Here is a 17,895-nt window from a genome sequence, read left to right as displayed (position 1 = left end):
ATTTCCTTCAACTCTGATCCTTAGTCAGGGTTCAACTGGTAACTCATCTTGCAGAAGGCATTTGGAGTCAAGAGGCACTTCTTCTGATAGGTGGCTAGATACTTTATTGTCCTCAGAGGTCAACTGTCTTGACGTGTTGTGGTGCATATGGGGCCAGAAAATGTTTTTTATACAAGGAGAAGAGAAACCAATAGGAAAGCCAGAGAAACTGTTATATATTGCCATTTTACCACACCCTTACTGCTAAGGTTAAACCATATATATGTGTATGCATGTATGTACATTTATATGTGTGTGTATGTGTGAAGATTCTTAAGAAATTCTTCTTAAGATACTTTTCCACATCTAGCTAGAGAAAAAGTTTGAAAAAACGTTCAGCTTCACATCTTATGTTGTTTGTGTAACTGGTTCCTCTTTTAGATCCTGTAAACTATTAATGCAATTATGTATACACATATAAATATATTGTAAGGAGATGTACAAGGTCATTGATCTTTTCCTGTCACAAAATTACAATCTCTATGAGAAGAACATGGGTATTTCTTAGACTATGCAGCATAAGTAGGACATTCCTGGCTGACCTCTGGAATGTCTGTACCTATCCAGTAATACACAAACACATATAAACACAGATCCCAGAAAGAAGGCCCAGACCACCAATGTATAGGCAGTATTTGTAAATGTTTTGTTCAGGTATTTTTATTTATGAATTTTAGTGTGTTTGTATGTATATATGATTGTATGTATGTATGCATTTATGCTTTGGAGGTTGTATCCTAAGTGGAGTAAATTACTTAATTCATGTGTCTGGCACATAATCTTAGGACTCAATAAAGATTAGTTATTACTATATTTATTACTGATGCTGTTGTTATCATTGTTAGGTTTCTAAGGTAATGTACTTGAAGTCTAACAAAATGGATTCAAGTTTAAGTTCCCCAACGTTATATCCAGATAATTCCTTAGATAAATCATTTAAGCTTTTTAAGTCTTTGGCTTTTCATCTGTAACCTAGGAGCCGTAATATTTACCTACCTTTCAGGAAATTTGTTAATATCAAACAGGATAATATACTTAATGGTGCTTTATAAACTATAAATTATTATCCAGATATAATATATATGTGTATATATATATCATTATGAGATGTGTATTTAGGATTAGAATGGATTTTTTAAATGCTTATGAAAACATGCTACAGATACGCTACAGTGAGTCCTTTAAATTGGCGACACACATGGAAAATCAATTGTATCCTTTTGTTCTTAGGCCTTGTTTTAGTACCCAAGCGATATTTTATAGTATCATAGCTCCTTTTATTTCATCAGATTTGGACCATCCAAACTAGTTTACTTTGTTCAGATAACTTGCACCCTTTTGGGGTTGGGGGGGGGGGCAAAAGAATGTATTATAGGCTTAGTAGGAGATTCCAAAACAGAGTTCCAAATATATTTTGAGCTACAAAAATATTGAGATGTGTGGGTAACCTCTCAAGGTGAGTACTTGGGAAGGCATACCATGTACTTATGCATAAAGTCTGATTTCTTTATTTAAAATGTTCTCATTATCTTTTTTTCGTGTCTTTATTTTACAGTTTGTTTTACTGACAGATGTGCCACCAGCAGACCTATAAGGAAACTGAAATATCTTTTTAGGAGTTAAGGTAAAAATATCTATATATGTCCCCCTGTGGATTTGACCATGAGGTTATAGTTGTTAAAATTCATCATATGGGGCTTCCCTGGTGGGGCAGTGGTTGAGAGTGTGCCTGCCGATGCAGGGGACACGGGTTCGTGCCCCGGTCTGGGAAGATCCCACATGCCGCGGAGCGGCTGGGCCCGTGAGCCATGGCTGCTGAGCCTGCGCGTCCGGAGCCTGTGCTCTGCAATGGGAGAGGCCACAACAGTGAGAGGCCCGCATACTGTAAAAAAAAAAGAAAAAAAGAAAAAAAAATTCATCATATCATCCTCTTTTCTCCTCTTCTAGGTTGATTCTATCCTGTCAACTGGAAATTGAGTCAGAAGTTAATTTTGGGACATTGGTTGCCAATAGTAAAGTATATTGTAAAGAGATTAATATCATTAACCATGGCAGAGTACCAGGTAAATACTTTCTGTCATATAAATTAACTTAGACTTTTGGAAGAAAATTGGTACTGTTTGAAATATATACCTTCTGCAATTAATGGATTCTCTGATTCACCCTACCCCTCCAGAAGAATTATGTTATTTGAAAAGGCTCAAAACTGAAGGTCCTTAAGTAGGATGACTGTAAAAGACTGATAGGTAATATCAGGAAAGATGAAGCTACATCCTTATGATTCTTATTAATACAACCTGACTCTCAGATGACTGATGATCTCCCTGAGGATAGAAGGCAAGGTGGTGTCGTGGAAGTGACATAGTCCTTAGAGCTTTCCAGAGATAGAATCAGGACACAGTGCCTTACTAGCTGTGTGATCTGGGGCAAGTATCTTTAAGGACATTGAACTTCAGATTCCTCATTTATAAACTGGCTAATAAAATATACTGTGGTTAATTATGTATGTACTTAAGGTTGTAATATGGTACTTGACTTATCACAAGCACTCAGTAAATATTTGTTCTTTTTCTCGATCATATTCAACTTTGAATTCACATGATGATCCCTAGAAGGCTCTTACTAACATTTTGTTGAAAGGAAAAGTACTTCTCTCTTCTCCATACTGGATTATTTCTAGACATTCTTACTGTGACCTAAGAGTTTCCATAAAGGGATAAGTGTGCCTGTGTCTGTGTGTGTGCACATGCATGTGTGTATGCACGCTCTTCATTGATGATATACTGTAGGCATAAAATCACTTGTCCTTTCATTCACTTGATTGGATGGTCAGCATCTGGGATGATAAGACTCACATTTTCCCCAAGCTGAGAAGAGGACTAGCTCCAGACAGGGAGGGCATTTCTCTCTGAGACTGCTTGTTGGATACATAAAACAGGTCTTAAATCCAAACCCGTTTTACAGTAAGTGAGGATGTTCTTTGGGGTTGCTTGAATGAGCAGTGGGAATTATTAAGACAAAGGCAGTCTGTCACTTTACTGATTTCTTCTGGGATATGAACAAATAAAACTGATAGTTGTTCCTCACTGAATGTTATTCATTTCACTTTCCATGCTTTGGTTTTTAAATGGCTGAATTTCTGATGCCTGTCAGACTGTGGAATATTAGGCTCATTTGTGGGCTGACTCCAGTGTTAAGGATGAACTCTCTTATGGTGATTGACTATAGGCTGTATGGTCCTTTAGATTGTCTGGTTATAGAGCAGTGATATGTAATTGAGAGAATTTTATTTGTATTCTTTTACTTTCCAAAATCTCTCTTAACTGTTGTCCATTCCAAAACCTTTAAAGTTTTGATCATATCCTCTCTTTATTCTAAAATCTCACCAAATTGTACAGTTTTATTACTTATAAAAACTCTCTATAAGTAAAAAATACATAATTTTAATTGAATATTTAATATTATTTTACTTAATAAAAGTATATGTGTGGACCTGAGTCCCTCCATTTTAAGAAAAGTAATCCACATTGACTTTTAGTATTGTATTAATATTTTGTGTGTGCATAGTATTTGTAGTTAATACTATATTGGTAAATTATAATTGAGTATTATGAAATGTTAATTACTCTTACCTTACTAACTGAAACAAATTGTTATCAATGAAACACATTTTCTTAGTGCTGACTTTGTCCCTCATTTTTGGAGTTGAATGATATTATTTTTTCCACCCTTACCAAAATTGATAGTATGTTTTATATTCACAGTAGCAAGTGCCCGTAAAGTGTCATAAAGTCCTCATTACCCACAAGCACAATATATAAATATTCATGAGAATTATAATGCATTTTCATGAAGAAAAACACTTAGGCAGAAAATAGATTCAGCAACCAAAGATGATTTTAATAAAATTTTCAAAAAGGATTTTATGTGACAAATATTTTATAGTTTTAGAGTCAAACATCAAGAGTTTACAAACGTATATGTGTACTTAAGAAGACATTAAAAAGCCACATTCAGCAGATTCATGATTTGTATAGCTTTGTTTTCTCTCTCTGGTAGTGTCACTGAGGTTATTATCTTCAGTTTTATAGAAGCCAAAGTTTATGTAACAACTTCATGATGTTTTATTTTAATAGTCTATTATGGAGTAACCATCTCTAGATTTAGCTGAAAGTTGTTGAATACATTTTGTTGTCTTGCCCCTTATAAGAATGTTTCCTAAATTTACAAAGTAGTGCTTGTCTTTTCATCTTGAAAAGACATGGTTTAATCTTTAAGATGTTTCTAATATTAGTGTTTTGTGAGCTGGGGAACTCCATGTTCTCTTTTATGTCTTTATTGTTTCTCAGTTTTTATCATTGAAGATTGAAAAAACATTATTTTAGCATGCCTTGAATTGCACACATTTCCCTTTCCCCTCTTGAATCTTTGGGTACTTTTTCTACTACTGTGTTATGATGTAGAATAGTCTTTAAAGTCTCTAGTGTGATCTTTACATACCATTTCTGGGTTTAAACAGCTACCTTAGGACTCCTTTAGGTTTTGGGGGGTGATTTTGCCCCAAATATATGACCTTTCTCTTGCTCTTAATGTCTGCTGTCCTCCTTCCCCTGATCATCAGCATCATCTCTCTACATCACTGTCTAGAAAAGCCTGGCATCATCTGTAAACCAGAAAATTTGCTAAATTGGACCAGACCCAGGAGTGGTCCTCAGAATCCTGTCTAACTACCCAGAGAAGCACCCACTACTTATTGTCAATGCATTTTTTTTGTTTTGTTTTCATGGAAACTGATGTCATGAAATCTCAACATACTTTTCATGCATAACACAATGTTAGGCATATACCAGGCATTCAGTAAGCCTTCATTTAACTGATTTGACCTGGAGCGAGGTGTTCCAGGTCCCAAATCTTGGTTACAATATTAACTGGCTGGGAGGCCCCAGACAAGGAATTTACACTTCCCGAACATTCATTGCCTCCCTTATACATTAAAGATAAACATAGCGCCTTCCTCCTATAATTGTGGTGATGATTAATAAAATGCTTAGCACACTCTCTGACATATATTAAGTGTTCAGTAAATATTCATTATTGATGTTAGAATTATTCTTCTTCTCCCTCCTCCTTAATTCTCTTTTGTGGACTGCTGTCCCTTTTTTCAGTACATTAGAAGTGAGTGTTGCTTAGGATTTGTCATAGACCCTCATGTTTCCTCAGTCACCCTGCTCTCCCTAGGCAATCACTTCCATTCCTGTTACTTCACTGAAGTCTGTACAAGACTTTGCATTTCCTTCAGGTTTTTCAGAGTTAACACGTCTAAAACTAAACTCCTCAATGTCTCCCCCAAACTTCTCCTTTTCTGTTTTTCATTGAATGTCACCACCATGTATATGGCCAAGTCAGAAATTTGGCAAATCCTTGACACCTCCCTCCTTTTCACCCTCTACCCCCTTACTCAGTCAACTATTAAATCCTGTCTGTTCACTTCCTTATAGTGTGAGTAATCCTACTTTTCTCTGTCTCACTGTCACTTTTTTACAACAGTCCATAATCTTCTCTTCCCTTATAATTACATCAACCTAAATTATTTGTCTGGAGTCACCTCTTATCTCCTTCTAGTTCATTCTCCACACATCAGCCAGTTTCACATCTGAAAATAAATGAAAATTTGATGACAAAAAATTCTTCAATGACACCCTTCTCCTAGGATGATGTTCTTGCTCCTGTTGTGAGCAATTAAAAAACCAGTCAAATATTTCATTATTACTAATGATATTAAAGTTACATAAGACACAGTAATGTTTGTGAGCTCACTGTTTTAATATATTTAAAAGATTGAACAATGTTCTTTTGTTAGGGGTTGTTCCTGAATAAGCTTTTGAACCATTCACTTAAAACTCTTTTGTCAAACTACAGAAAACTCTTTTCTCAAACTACAGAAAAGTGGTTACAGTATAGAAACTATTTCACTGACTCAGACTTAACTGAACTCATATAGTTTTCTTTTCCTGGAGAATTGAGTCAATAATATTTATTCATAATGGATATAATTTTACAGAGTTTTGTTTTATATTATGACAGAAAAAAATAAGCCTTAAATATTATGTCATTAGCAAGTCTCTAAAAATGATTGGATTAACAAATTTTGTTACTGTTTGCCTTTTTCATCTGGTCATCTCTGAACCTAAAGTTTTATTATCTTTTATATTTTCAGTACTTTTATTACGCTAATATTACATTCTCCTAAGTTAACTGAATAATTTTGGAAAATGTCATCAAATGTGATTTAAAACTGGTAAATTAGGAATTTTCAAAGTTGTTTATGTTGGCAGCATGCTCATTTGTGTTAATATTGTATAATGATATCAAAGAAACTCATGACTGGTTACCTCCCATTTATTGGACATTTTGAACACTGCTTGCTGCTAGGCACCATGTGGGGTGCCAGGACCACAACGATGAAAAAGAGATAGTATCTGATCTCACCTGCATGCTCTAAGATAGGCACCAAACATTACCATAAATTATGGACCATTTCTGCTTTCAGAACAAGAAATTTTTGTGGCCTCCTCATATGCTATTTGAGTCTAGAAACCCATTTCTTTCACCCTTTCCATATGTGAACTGCATTAATTCGTTTATAGAGTAGTGGTAGTGGCTAGAAGTGTGAGCCCTGTGGTCAGAAACATCCAAGTGAAAATCCCAGCTCTATTAGTTAGTTACTAGCTGTAGTAGTCAACTATTGCTATGTAACAAACCACTCCATAATTCTATATCTTAAAAAAATAATTATTTTTTTAGTTTCTCATTTTTATGCAGATTAGCTGGAATTTGACTAATCTAAGCTGCATGACTCTGCTTCAAGCTGAGGCAGCTGGGGCTGATCTGTTACTCACTGCATGTTTCTGAGTCAGCTGGGTGGCTCTGCTTCACATTTGACAATGCTGAGGCACAGGCCAACGGGACAGCAGTTTCTTAAAAGAAACACTTTCCATGGTAGAATAGCAAGAGAACATCTGGGGATGAAGCTGACATGTTGTCACTTCTACTCCCATGCTATTTGCCAAAGTAAATCACGTGATCAGGCCCCGTCAAGGGGTAGGAAAACATACTTAGTCCACGGGAGGGTAACAGTGGGGATGCAGAGAACGTTAAAGAATTGGAGTTGATGATCTAATCTATCATAACAGTTGTGTATTTTTGGACAAGTTACTCAACCTTTCTAAGTGTCTGTTTCCTTATTTATAAAATAGAGGTAATGATTGAGCCAGAATCATAGATTTCATTATGAGGACTAAATAGAATAACATATGCACAGCTCTTAGCATAAGTGTCTGAACACAGTAAGCAGACAGAAAATTTTAGCTATTGATGAGGGTTGAGTCCTAACACGAGGCTCACATTTATTGGATGACCCTAGAGACAGGACTTACAATCAAAGCTGTGATTCTTGGTCCACAATAGACCATAAACTCTGTAATGTGTCTCTGTCCTCTACTAAGAGTGTGAACATTAACATTATAAGGATCCAAATGTAAACCATCTGCTCTTGTTCTCCTTAGGTATGTTTAAAACAGAATACCAGGGCCAGTTACCCATTGTCACTTTTCCAACCAGTGGTATTGTGCAGCCCAAGTCATCAATGGTTATTAAAGTGGATTTCTGTGCAGACTGGCCCATAATTGTAAATGAAGTGGCAAAGTGAGTATATACTATGGTTCTTAATTCTAGTGTAGTGCTTAATACTTTCCTGTTTCACTTTTCATATATGCCTGTTGTATTTGAATGTATGTTAGCTTCTTCTTTCAGTCAGCATTCATTTATTGAGTATCTACTATTTGCCAAGCACTAGGGACTGAAAAATGGGAAGAACCAGAGAATGGCATATGGGTACACCTAACAGGAGCTCCTAGTTTGGATTTTGTTGGAGTCAGGGAGTGGATCAAGAAAGAGCTCCACTAAGGAGGTGACAGTTGAACCAAACACCTGTGGTTGAGTAGAAATTAGCCAGGCAAAGAGCAGTGGTGTGATTTGGGCTGAGTGTGTGTGTGTATGTATGTGTGTCTGTGTGCAGGGGAGGTGGGTATTGGTGATGAGAGTGGGTTAAATGAGTGATTTCAGGCAGTGCAAGTAGAAGACTTGAATTCCTACAGGTTAATAGACAGTGTTACACATCAAGAGATCTGAGGCAAAGAGATGGAGGTGAGGAGTGATGAGAGATGAGACCAGAAATACAGAATGGTGCAGGGTCCAGTTAAGGACCTCATAGGACAGCATTTTTTAATGCTATATGTCTCTGTTCATTAGCAGAATGTGCAGTCACTATAATGGGTCACCACCAGTATTAAAACAATGAAATAGAAAACATCAGAATGCATCTCACATGGTAAGGGCAAGTGGCGTTTTGTAAAATTTGTTTCGTGTGTGTGTGTGTGTGTGTGTGTGTGTGTGTGTGTGTGTGTATGTGTCCTGCATTGTAATGTAAAATGCATTTCTAACTGAAGGTCACAATTAAAAAAATGTTTGAGAAACAGTTGTGAGCCCTGATAGGAGCTTAGGTTCTATTGTAAAGGCTGTGGAATCTCAGGAAGGTTTTAAGATGGGAGTGTCTTGATTAGTTTGCTTTTTAGAAAGGTCATGTTGATAGCAGTGTACAAAATCGAGGAGTACAGATGTGGAGCGGATAGCCTGACTAGAAATTCTAACAGTAAAGCAGAAGAGAAATAATGAAGGCCTCATTTAAGGTACAAATTAGGAGTATGGAGGGAGAGAAGTGTGCAGATTGGAGATATGTTATGGAGGTAAATTTGACTACATTTAGTGACTGGTTATAGAAAGGGAAGGTAAGAGGAGGTTCAGGTCTGTGAGAGAAGATCTTGAGTTCTGTTTTGGAATGCTGGAATTGATTTGCTTTGCAGAATCCTGTGGAGCCTATTATATTTACTTATCTTGAGTCCCAGAAAAAAATTTGGTCTAGGTATATTGGTTTGAGAGTTGTCAGTTCATAAGTTGTAGATGAAGCATGAAATGTTGAAAATAACTTTGAGGAGGGTAGAGTATAAAACAAGTAGGAGAGAAACAGCATTATTCATGGAATTTACAAAATATCCAAGTCTTAGAAGAATGAGAAGGCAGAGTCTAAATAAATTAGAAGGAAAGCCATGAAAGTATGGTGTCAAGAAAGCTAAGGGAGGGGAGATGTGGAAAGAGATGGTATCAACCGTGCCCAATGTGACAGAGATACACAGAGATACAAAGTTAATGACTTTGGTGATGGCTGTGAATTGGTCAGTGATCTGTGGTATCTGACAGGGTGAGATTCAAAAGGATTGCATTTATGCCAGAGAGGGATAAATGCGGGATGGAGAGAAGTTGCAACAGTGAATTCGAATTAGTCTGGAAAGTGAAGTTTTATGAGGGAGGATATTCATTTCAGCAAAGAAGTGGAGTTTTGCTGAGATACTTTACTTTGTAGGGAATTGGGTTATTAGGATGGGGATGAAGTTGGCTGTTGGACTTGGGGGAATGGGATGAGTTAGAAAAGAATCTCAGAATTCTAGAACTACAGGTGACCATGTAAATCATTGGTGATATGCAAATATCAGTAAGTGATTTTTGGGGTCAATTCATGCAGTTGTTTTCCATCTTTGTTGTTCCCTGGAGACAATGAATTAGGTTGCACATATGCTATTCTACTTTGCAGATTCAGACAGACAGAAGGACATGACAGTCTCTGGCACATACGTGAAAGGAACTGCTCTTAGTCCTTTGAATTTTAATTATTATGTGATTTTATAAAATTTCTGTTTATATAAACATTTAGGAGAAAAATAAAATATATAGAATTCTAATTAAAATATGTATGTATAATTCATTATCTTGTAGAGTGAGTTTGCGAGATCGTCCAGACATATTCTTGAATGTCAAAGCTCATGTTGTTGAGCAGATTATTGAATTGTTAAACATGAGTAATGATAAAAAGTTGGAAGGCATAAGCTTTGGTCCTGTTTTCTTTGGAATGTCAAAGATTGAACATGCACTTCTATACAATAATAGCCCAGAACCTATAAATTGGGTAGCCATAATGCAAGATGATTCTGTTGGAGAAGAATTGGTAAGTAAGTAGTGCAACTTACTAATAACCAACAAGCTGTTTAATTTTTCTAAATATGTTTTAACATGAAGATAGATATGATTTCATTTCATGTGTCTCCAAGGGTGACCTAAAAAAGTTCAGTAAATTCAGCTGACATTGATAGTAATCTATATCTGTTCTTATTCATTTTTCAATAGTTCTTTTAATTTTATGAGGTGCCTTGATCAAATTTATGTATGTTACTGTTAAAACATACATATTCTCTATATCTAGACTCTGGAATTTCAATAATTATTTTATGACTTAATCTTAAAATATTTTATTTTGTGTTTTGCCTGAATATTCTTTTATTTCTGATTTTATATTACAGGGTACAAATATTCAACAAAGAACAGATGTTGCTTTAAATAATCTAACCTACTTAAGGAAAATAAAGAAAATAGATATTACCACATTTATCTCCTATGTTCCTAATGAAGGGAGGTTACAGCCTTATCAAAAGATTTTAATTACATTTTGTTTCAGCCCAAAGTAAGCAAAAATTAATTCCAATATGATGTTACTTATTAATGGAAAGTATATTAACCATACATTCATCAGATTGATTTTAATAGTAAAACTTGGTGGGCTTCCCTGGTGGTGCAGTGGTTGAGAATCTGCCCGCCAATACAGGGGACACGGGTTAGAGCCCTGGTCCGGGAAAATCCCACATGCCACGGAGCAGCGAGGCCGCCACAGCTGCTGAGCCTGCGAGCCACAACTACTGAGCCCGCGTGCCACAACTGCTGAAGCCCGCGTGCCTAGAGCCCGTGCTGTGCAACAGGAGAGGCCACCGCAATGCGAAGCCCACGCACCACAATGAAGAGTAGCACCTGCTCGCCGCAACCAGAGAAAGCCCGTGCACAGCAGCGAAGACCCAACACAGCCAAAAATAGATAAATAAAATAAATAAATTTAATTAAAAAAAAAAACTTGGCAGAAGGCACAAATTGGGTTTTTCTTATTATGGTTCTAAATATTTCTAACATGGTTAATATTATTTCCAGTATTTAAAAATGTTTCTAAATACTTCATTTTAAATTAAAAATCTCTCCAGACCTTGTGGAAATGAGGTGATGCAAGTTTTGGGTTGCTTTGGATTTTGGCTGCAAACCAATCTGTTCAACCAAGACCTTGTTGTCCCTGCAGAAATAGTCAGGTGATGGCCAGGGGCATGCAGTATGTTCTAGATACCTCCAAAGAGGATGCAGTGCTCCTGCCAGGGCCAAATGCTTACTGAGTATCAGGAATATTAAGCCTATAGCAGCTGCTGGGATCAACCACACTTGCTTGCTGAAACTCATACAGACGTTTAGGACTTTTGCCAATGTATATTTTTCCCTGTACTTGGTTTGATTATTTAGTTTGAAAATATATTTGGCAATGCTGTTTTAAATATATAGTAGCAATTTCAGCTACACTTGAGAGGTTGCAGTGTGTGACAGTAACCGATCCAATTGTCAGTATGCTTACCCTTGTTTGTAAGAAGGCAGTGTTTAATGTACTTCTCTCTGTGGCAGCAGGGTCACTTGGTGATACCAACTGTCCGATGAAGATTGAGTTGTGGTTTAATTTAAGGAGGGTAGTAAATCAAGTAATTGTTCTATTTGTACAACCTATAATTGCCTTGTTAATCATCTCTTCATGTAGGAAACTTCTTTGGTGAATCTGTAAGAGTCTGTTTAAGACACAGTCTTTGAAATTCTAAATATTCTTTTCATGGCAACATGTTCATTTTATTTGAGAGTCTAGCATGAACACATAGGAATAAATATGATTTGTAGTCTTAGTTAAAGATGTTCTCACTATGCTATTTTGTTTCCTATGTAATATTTCACATCAGCCTTTTGTGTGTATGTTTGAGTATCTGCTGCTAAAAAGCTGAGCTCTAGGTAAGGCAAGTAAAGATTGCTAGTGCACAAGCCTGTGATGTAACCCATCTCTGTCTTTGGTCCTACTTCCCTTCTTCTCATCTTTCCTTTGCTTTTCTCCTCTGCCAAGGTTTGGCTGTTACCAAATCTTATTCTCCAAATTACTTGTTCTCCTCTAACAAGAATGTGGCTAGCAATATGTGCCTAGTCCATGGGAGGAGACAGGTACATACGAGAGGTTTGCAGTTTCACCCTGGTGTAAGAAGGACTATTGTAGAGAATTGAACAGAGACCTTAGCTAGCAATGAAGTTTGCCTGGAAAGAAAATCCTTTACATAGAAAGTGGCATTGGAGGCAAGACCTTGACAACTTAGTATATTTAAATTCCTCTTATCTTACAAATAACATCATGAAGTCATTTTTTGGATCTTCACATAATATGAGTATGGTCTTCTTTTTGGCAAGTCTCAATGTCTTGTGCAGTAATTTTGGAAAATGGATCGCAGTCACCTTTTTATTCCTGAATTTCGTCTTTTTGCATAGATTTAAGTATTGGGTTGAAATTCCCTTTTGAGAGATAATAAAGTTATCATCTTTGCTTTAGAAATAACTGACTGTGATTTTTTACAGGCTAATCATTAATGGTCAAAAGGATGATCCTTCACACAGGCAAGACTATGCTCTCTTTTTGAGATTTGAGTCTGTAGAAAGTAAAGATGGATTTTTGAGAGATGATAACAATAAAACCATCAAAAGTAAGTACGAAATGAACATTATCATCAAATGTATAGCTGTTTAAATTGTTTAAAAGTTTGGACAGCAATATTTGTAGAGGCAGTTTAATAAAAATGTATAATTCTGGACTACAATAAAAATGCAAACATTTGAGAGACCTTAACATGTCTTCTGTGGCACATTGAGAAAAGTCAGCCTCAGCATCATTTACATGATAATTTTCCAAGTTAGAATTTAGATGACTTTATTATTTTATTTTATTATTATTTTTTTAATTATTTATGTATTTAGTTTTGGCTGCATTGGGTCTTGGTTGCTGCACACGGGCTTTCTCTAGTTGCAGAGAGCGGGGGCTACTCTTCGTTGCTGTGCGCGGGCTTCTCATTGCGGTGGCTTCTCTTGTTGTGGAGCATGGGCTCTAGGTGCAGGGGCTTCAGTAGCTGTGGCACATGGGCTCAATAGTTGTGGCTCGCAGGCTCTAGAGTGCAGGCTCAGTAGTTGTGATGCATGGGCTTAGTTGCTCTGCGACTTATGGGATCTTCCTGGACCAGGGCTCGAACCTGTGTCCCCTGCATTGGCAGGCAGATTCTTAACCACTGCGCCACCAGGGAAGTCCCAACTTTATTATTTTAAAATAACATTAGATAAACATGATGATGTAGAGTTAAGGGAATAAAAAAAGAAAACACACAAAAAAAACCCTGCCTTCTTTTCTTTGTAAGCCTAGGTTATCTGTTAGAGATTAATATGGGAACAAATGACCTATTTCATCTTTACCAAACCTTTTGCTCTGTTAGAATCTATATAAAGAGACAGTCACTTTATTTACTAGTCACCCTATTTACTAGAGCTCTAGTAAATAGAGCGTAATATCCTGCTATAGGATATTGATAAGTGCATGTGCTTTGCAGGCCACACGTAAAGATGCAAGACACTTTTTACATTTTTGGGTAATGTTGGATGCGTTGCAGTGAGAAAAATGGAATTGGACTTCAGTTTAGCAAGAAAGATCAAAGAGAAAAATAATAGGCAGATGACAGATGAAATCCAGAAAGATGAGCCATGGCAAGTCAAGAGTCTAGAAGATTTACATGTTGGTACAAGTGATGTCATTGAGCAGAGTTGAACTGTGTTCCTAGGGCAGAAATTGATTGCTCTGTTACTATTTATGCCGCGGTTCGTGATATGGAGCTCTGTCTGCTGATCATAGACAGAACATTTATTCTAGGCTTGCAAGTTAATCTAGTTTTCAATGGCTAGAGATACAGATGCTAGGTTTTCCTTAGAGTCTAGGATTGGCTAGTAAGACCAAGAGTGAAGAAATATAAACTCTGTTTATGGGATTATAGTTACATTGCTTTCTCTGCAAAACAGTTCTTTCACTTAATTAGAGCTCACAATTCATAGGTACTAGCTTCTTTCTAGTATCTCCTAAACTTCATATTTATGTTATTGCTCAGCTTATATTCCATCATCCATTATTTTAATCACCTTTTCCCTAGTATATGTAAATCTCTTGGCTCAACTCCCATTTTGGCTGAGTGGAAAACCTCTAATCTGATTAAATTCAACTCTTAGCCTACTCTAGCGCTGCACCTGGGAAGCTAATTGCGCTGGCGACAAACACAAAACCAGGCTGTGAGGTTTCACTTTATAACCACTAATCCCAACTGAGTCCTGGTGTTTGCCATTCCTGCTGTGTTCCTGCATGCATTCACTTTCTTTCGATTTGAGATTAGTGTCACACAGCTTTTCTTCTCCCCTCAAAACTCCAGTCCTTCCTCCTTCATCTTCACTCTAAGGTTACAAATATATTAAGTGACCTATTAAGACATTTCCACTTGGATGTCTACTAGACATCTCAAACTTAACATGTCCAAAAAAAGAACTATTGGTTTCCCTGTAACCTATCCCTCCTGAAGTCTTTCCTGTCTCAAGAAATGAAAATTCCATCACTTCAGTTGCTTATGCCAAAAACCTTAGCATTATCATTTATCGTGTTCAATCTCCTATTCTACATGCAATCCGTCAGCAAATTTTGTTAACTGTACCCTCAAAAGTATATGTTAAGTCTGATCATTTCTCACCATTCTTCTACTGCTCTTCCCGCAGCCATACTTCGTTCCTGGGGGTTTTTTTTTGAGCATGCCAAGCCATTCCTAACTTAGAGTCTCTGTACTTGCTGTTTTCTCTGTTTAGAATACACTTTTTTTCTGGATTTTTCACATGATTTTCTTCCGGAGTCCCTTATATCTTTGCTCACACGTCTCCCTATCGGAGAGGTCTTTTGGGACTTCCCCATATAAATGAGCAGCCCCAAAACATTGTACGCTGTCTTACTCTACCTTATCTATTTATTTTATTGTCAGTGTCACCTCACTAGAATGTAAAACCCATGAGAGGAAGGACATTGTCTATTTTATTCACTGCTGTACCCCCAAGGCCTAGAAAAATCCCTGGCACAAAGAAGGCCCTGGCACTCAATAACTTTGCTGAAGGAAAGATTGAATGAGCTACCCATGTCTCATCAAGTCTTGCAGATGACACTATTTGGACTGAGCAAATATATTCTGGAGTCCCAAAACACTTTTAATGTTAAAAAGCTATTATTGCTTTTACAGGTGATCGATTTCAGAAAGTGGAATTAGCCCTGACAGGCTCAGGACTTCCTGTCTTATTACAGTTTGATCCGGGAAGGGTCCTTAATTTTGCACCTTGTTTCATGGGTGGACGTTCAGAGATTCAGTGTATTATGCAAAATCGATCCAAATCACGTCCTGTGATGTACCGCTTTAAAAAAACTGCACATTTTAAAGTTGATCCTCAAAAGGGCAAGATTGATGAAGGATGTATGCAGGTAAGATAATCATTCTGTGCTTTCACATGCTTTAAATATTTTAAGGTTGGCTAAAAAGCCATGCAGAGGATTAAAAGCTACATTTGTTGTACCAGTGTTTATAAATTTTATCTCTTTTGTGACCTAGTTATGAATACTTTTGTATTGGTACCTATACAATACCCATAATTATTTGTTAAGTGCCTTTCATATGCCAGGAAAAGCACTTGACACTGTAGGGAATGTAAAGTACAAAACATAGTTACTGCTTCTAAGAATTTTTTTTTTTTTTCTGAGAGAATATTTATTTACCTATGTGCCCAGGAGTTTGGCCCCTAAACTTAAATATCCAGCATGGAGCTTTGGCCCTCCCACACGAGGGTGGATGCAGGAATGGGTCCTGGAGCCCTTGTCTAGGGCAGTAGAACCCAGGAACCAGAGATGGGATGCACCTGAGCCAGCGGCTGCTGATAGCAAAAGGTGAAAAGGTGGTGGGAACCAGGAACTCATCCCAACCGGAGAGCTGCCGAAGGTTGGTCAAGCTTGGGTGCACACATGTGGGAGAATTGGAAGTCCAGAGCCATGTGCAAAGGCTGGAACCCAGGTGTCCGCCCCAGTGCCAGCTAACTCAAGACAGGAGAGAGGGGGTGGTGGCAGTTTTGCCATCAAGAGGCCCAGGTCTTAACACTTCTGTGAGGTGAAGTGGTAGGGGGGAAAGCGGGCACTATAGTCTGAGTACTTGCTTACTTGCTGAGGGATGCATCCCCCAAGGCCAGCTCTTCAGAGGCTGGTGTGGAAGGCGCCCTGCAACCACTGGTCATGGGCATAGTGCGTCTGGGGCACAGTGAAGGGTGGCGGGTTGAGGGGCAGGCTGGTATCAGGAGGCTCGTCGTCATTAGGGCCAGTGTCGGGTGGGTAGGAGCTGAGTGTAGGGAGGGCCAGTCTTGTCACAGGTGCTTTCAATAGTTCAGGATTGACTCGTACAGCGCCCCCAGCTGGCACAGCAGGGACGCGTCCGCCCACCGCCGCCTAGGGCAGCGCGGCAGGCGGGGTCAAGGTGGGCGGCGTACAGGGGCTGGTCCCGGACGCCGGAGGCTTGGGCCCGCTGGTTGCGGCTGCGGCTGCGGCTGCGGCTGCGGCTGCGGCTGCGTGGGCTGTGGATGCGCCCCAGCTCCGGCCACGAGCCCCGCGCGGTGAGCAAACCTATGAGGCCGCGCGGTAGCGGCGGGAGCCTGGCCCGGACGCAGCTCGCGCCGACCGGCGCCTCGGCCAGGAGCAGCCCGTCATGGCCCGGCGGATGAACTTCTATGCCGCCTCCTTCCCTCCAGCATTCCGCCAGGTAAGAATTTTTTAATGCATTAAGGAAGCGTAAGACATACAAACAGGTAGGGTTCAAGAATGCAAGGTATCTTAAAACAAATCTGTAACAAGGTGATATAGAAACTCCAGCCAGGTAGAAAGGTCTTCCATCATAGTAACATATGAGCCAGACCTTGAAGGTTCAGTAGAATTTTCTAATTGGAAACAGATGATACTTAATTGACCGAGGCCTTGTACTGCTGGTGCAGAGCAGAAAAGTTGACTGACGAAGCACACCTGTGAGCACCAGGACAGCTTGTGGATGTCAGAGTCTGCTTTGCTCTTTCTCACTACTCAGACAGCTCTTTCCCAGATCCTCTAAACCAGGGGTTGGCGGACTATGGTCCACAGGCGGCCTGCCGCCTGTTTCTTTTTTTGTTGTTGTTGTTTGTTTGTTTGTTTTAAGTAAACTGCTATTGGAACGTAGCCCCTCTTATTTGTTGCCTATTGCCTATAGATGCTTTAATGCTACAAGGGCAGAGTTGAATAGTTGTGAGAGTTGTATGGTTTCATAAAGCCTAAAATATTTACTGTCTGGTAATTAACAGAAAAAGTTTGCTGAGCCTTGCTCTAAACAGTAGCAAACATGAGTGCCTTCAGTTTCACCTCAGGTTCTTATGTTATCATCTTTCCTCCAATGCATAGTGATATGGTTCATAAAATTATTGATGGAAGCTTTCTCCCAGTTGCAGTTAAGAACTGTTGTATACATGTTTAAATGCATGCAGTTCATATGTATAACTCTTCCTGCTTCATTAGAATGACACTCGTCCCACAGTTTTAATAGAGCTAATTAGTCTTCACAGAATAACAAGTGTTAACCACTTTATGCAAAACGCTTTCTTTTTAATGGTTTCTTAGACTTTAGTCTAAGTCTCTTAGTCCTACCAGCATAATTCATTTTCTCCAGTAACCTG

General features: G+C 38.4%; 1 protein-coding gene across 1 annotated transcript in view; it reads left to right on the top strand.

Moving 5' to 3' along the window:
* CFAP47 (cilia and flagella associated protein 47) overlaps positions 1–17,895 on the top strand; it is a 516,906-nt gene that overhangs the window by 1,890 nt on the left and 497,121 nt on the right. Inside the window, 6 exon segments of the mRNA XM_073798895.1 lie at positions 1,987–2,102; positions 7,605–7,743; positions 9,928–10,156; positions 10,509–10,669; positions 12,679–12,803; positions 15,405–15,640. Of these exon segments, the coding sequence (XP_073654996.1) occupies positions 1,987–2,102; positions 7,605–7,743; positions 9,928–10,156; positions 10,509–10,669; positions 12,679–12,803; positions 15,405–15,640 (1,006 nt within the window).

The sequence above is a fragment of the Tursiops truncatus genome, chromosome X, assembly GCF_011762595.2.
Source record: "Tursiops truncatus isolate mTurTru1 chromosome X, mTurTru1.mat.Y, whole genome shotgun sequence".
Taxonomy (NCBI): domain Eukaryota; kingdom Metazoa; phylum Chordata; class Mammalia; order Artiodactyla; family Delphinidae; genus Tursiops; species Tursiops truncatus.
Note: the sequence above shows the minus strand (reverse complement) of the source record. Positions and strands in the feature narration are given on the sequence as shown.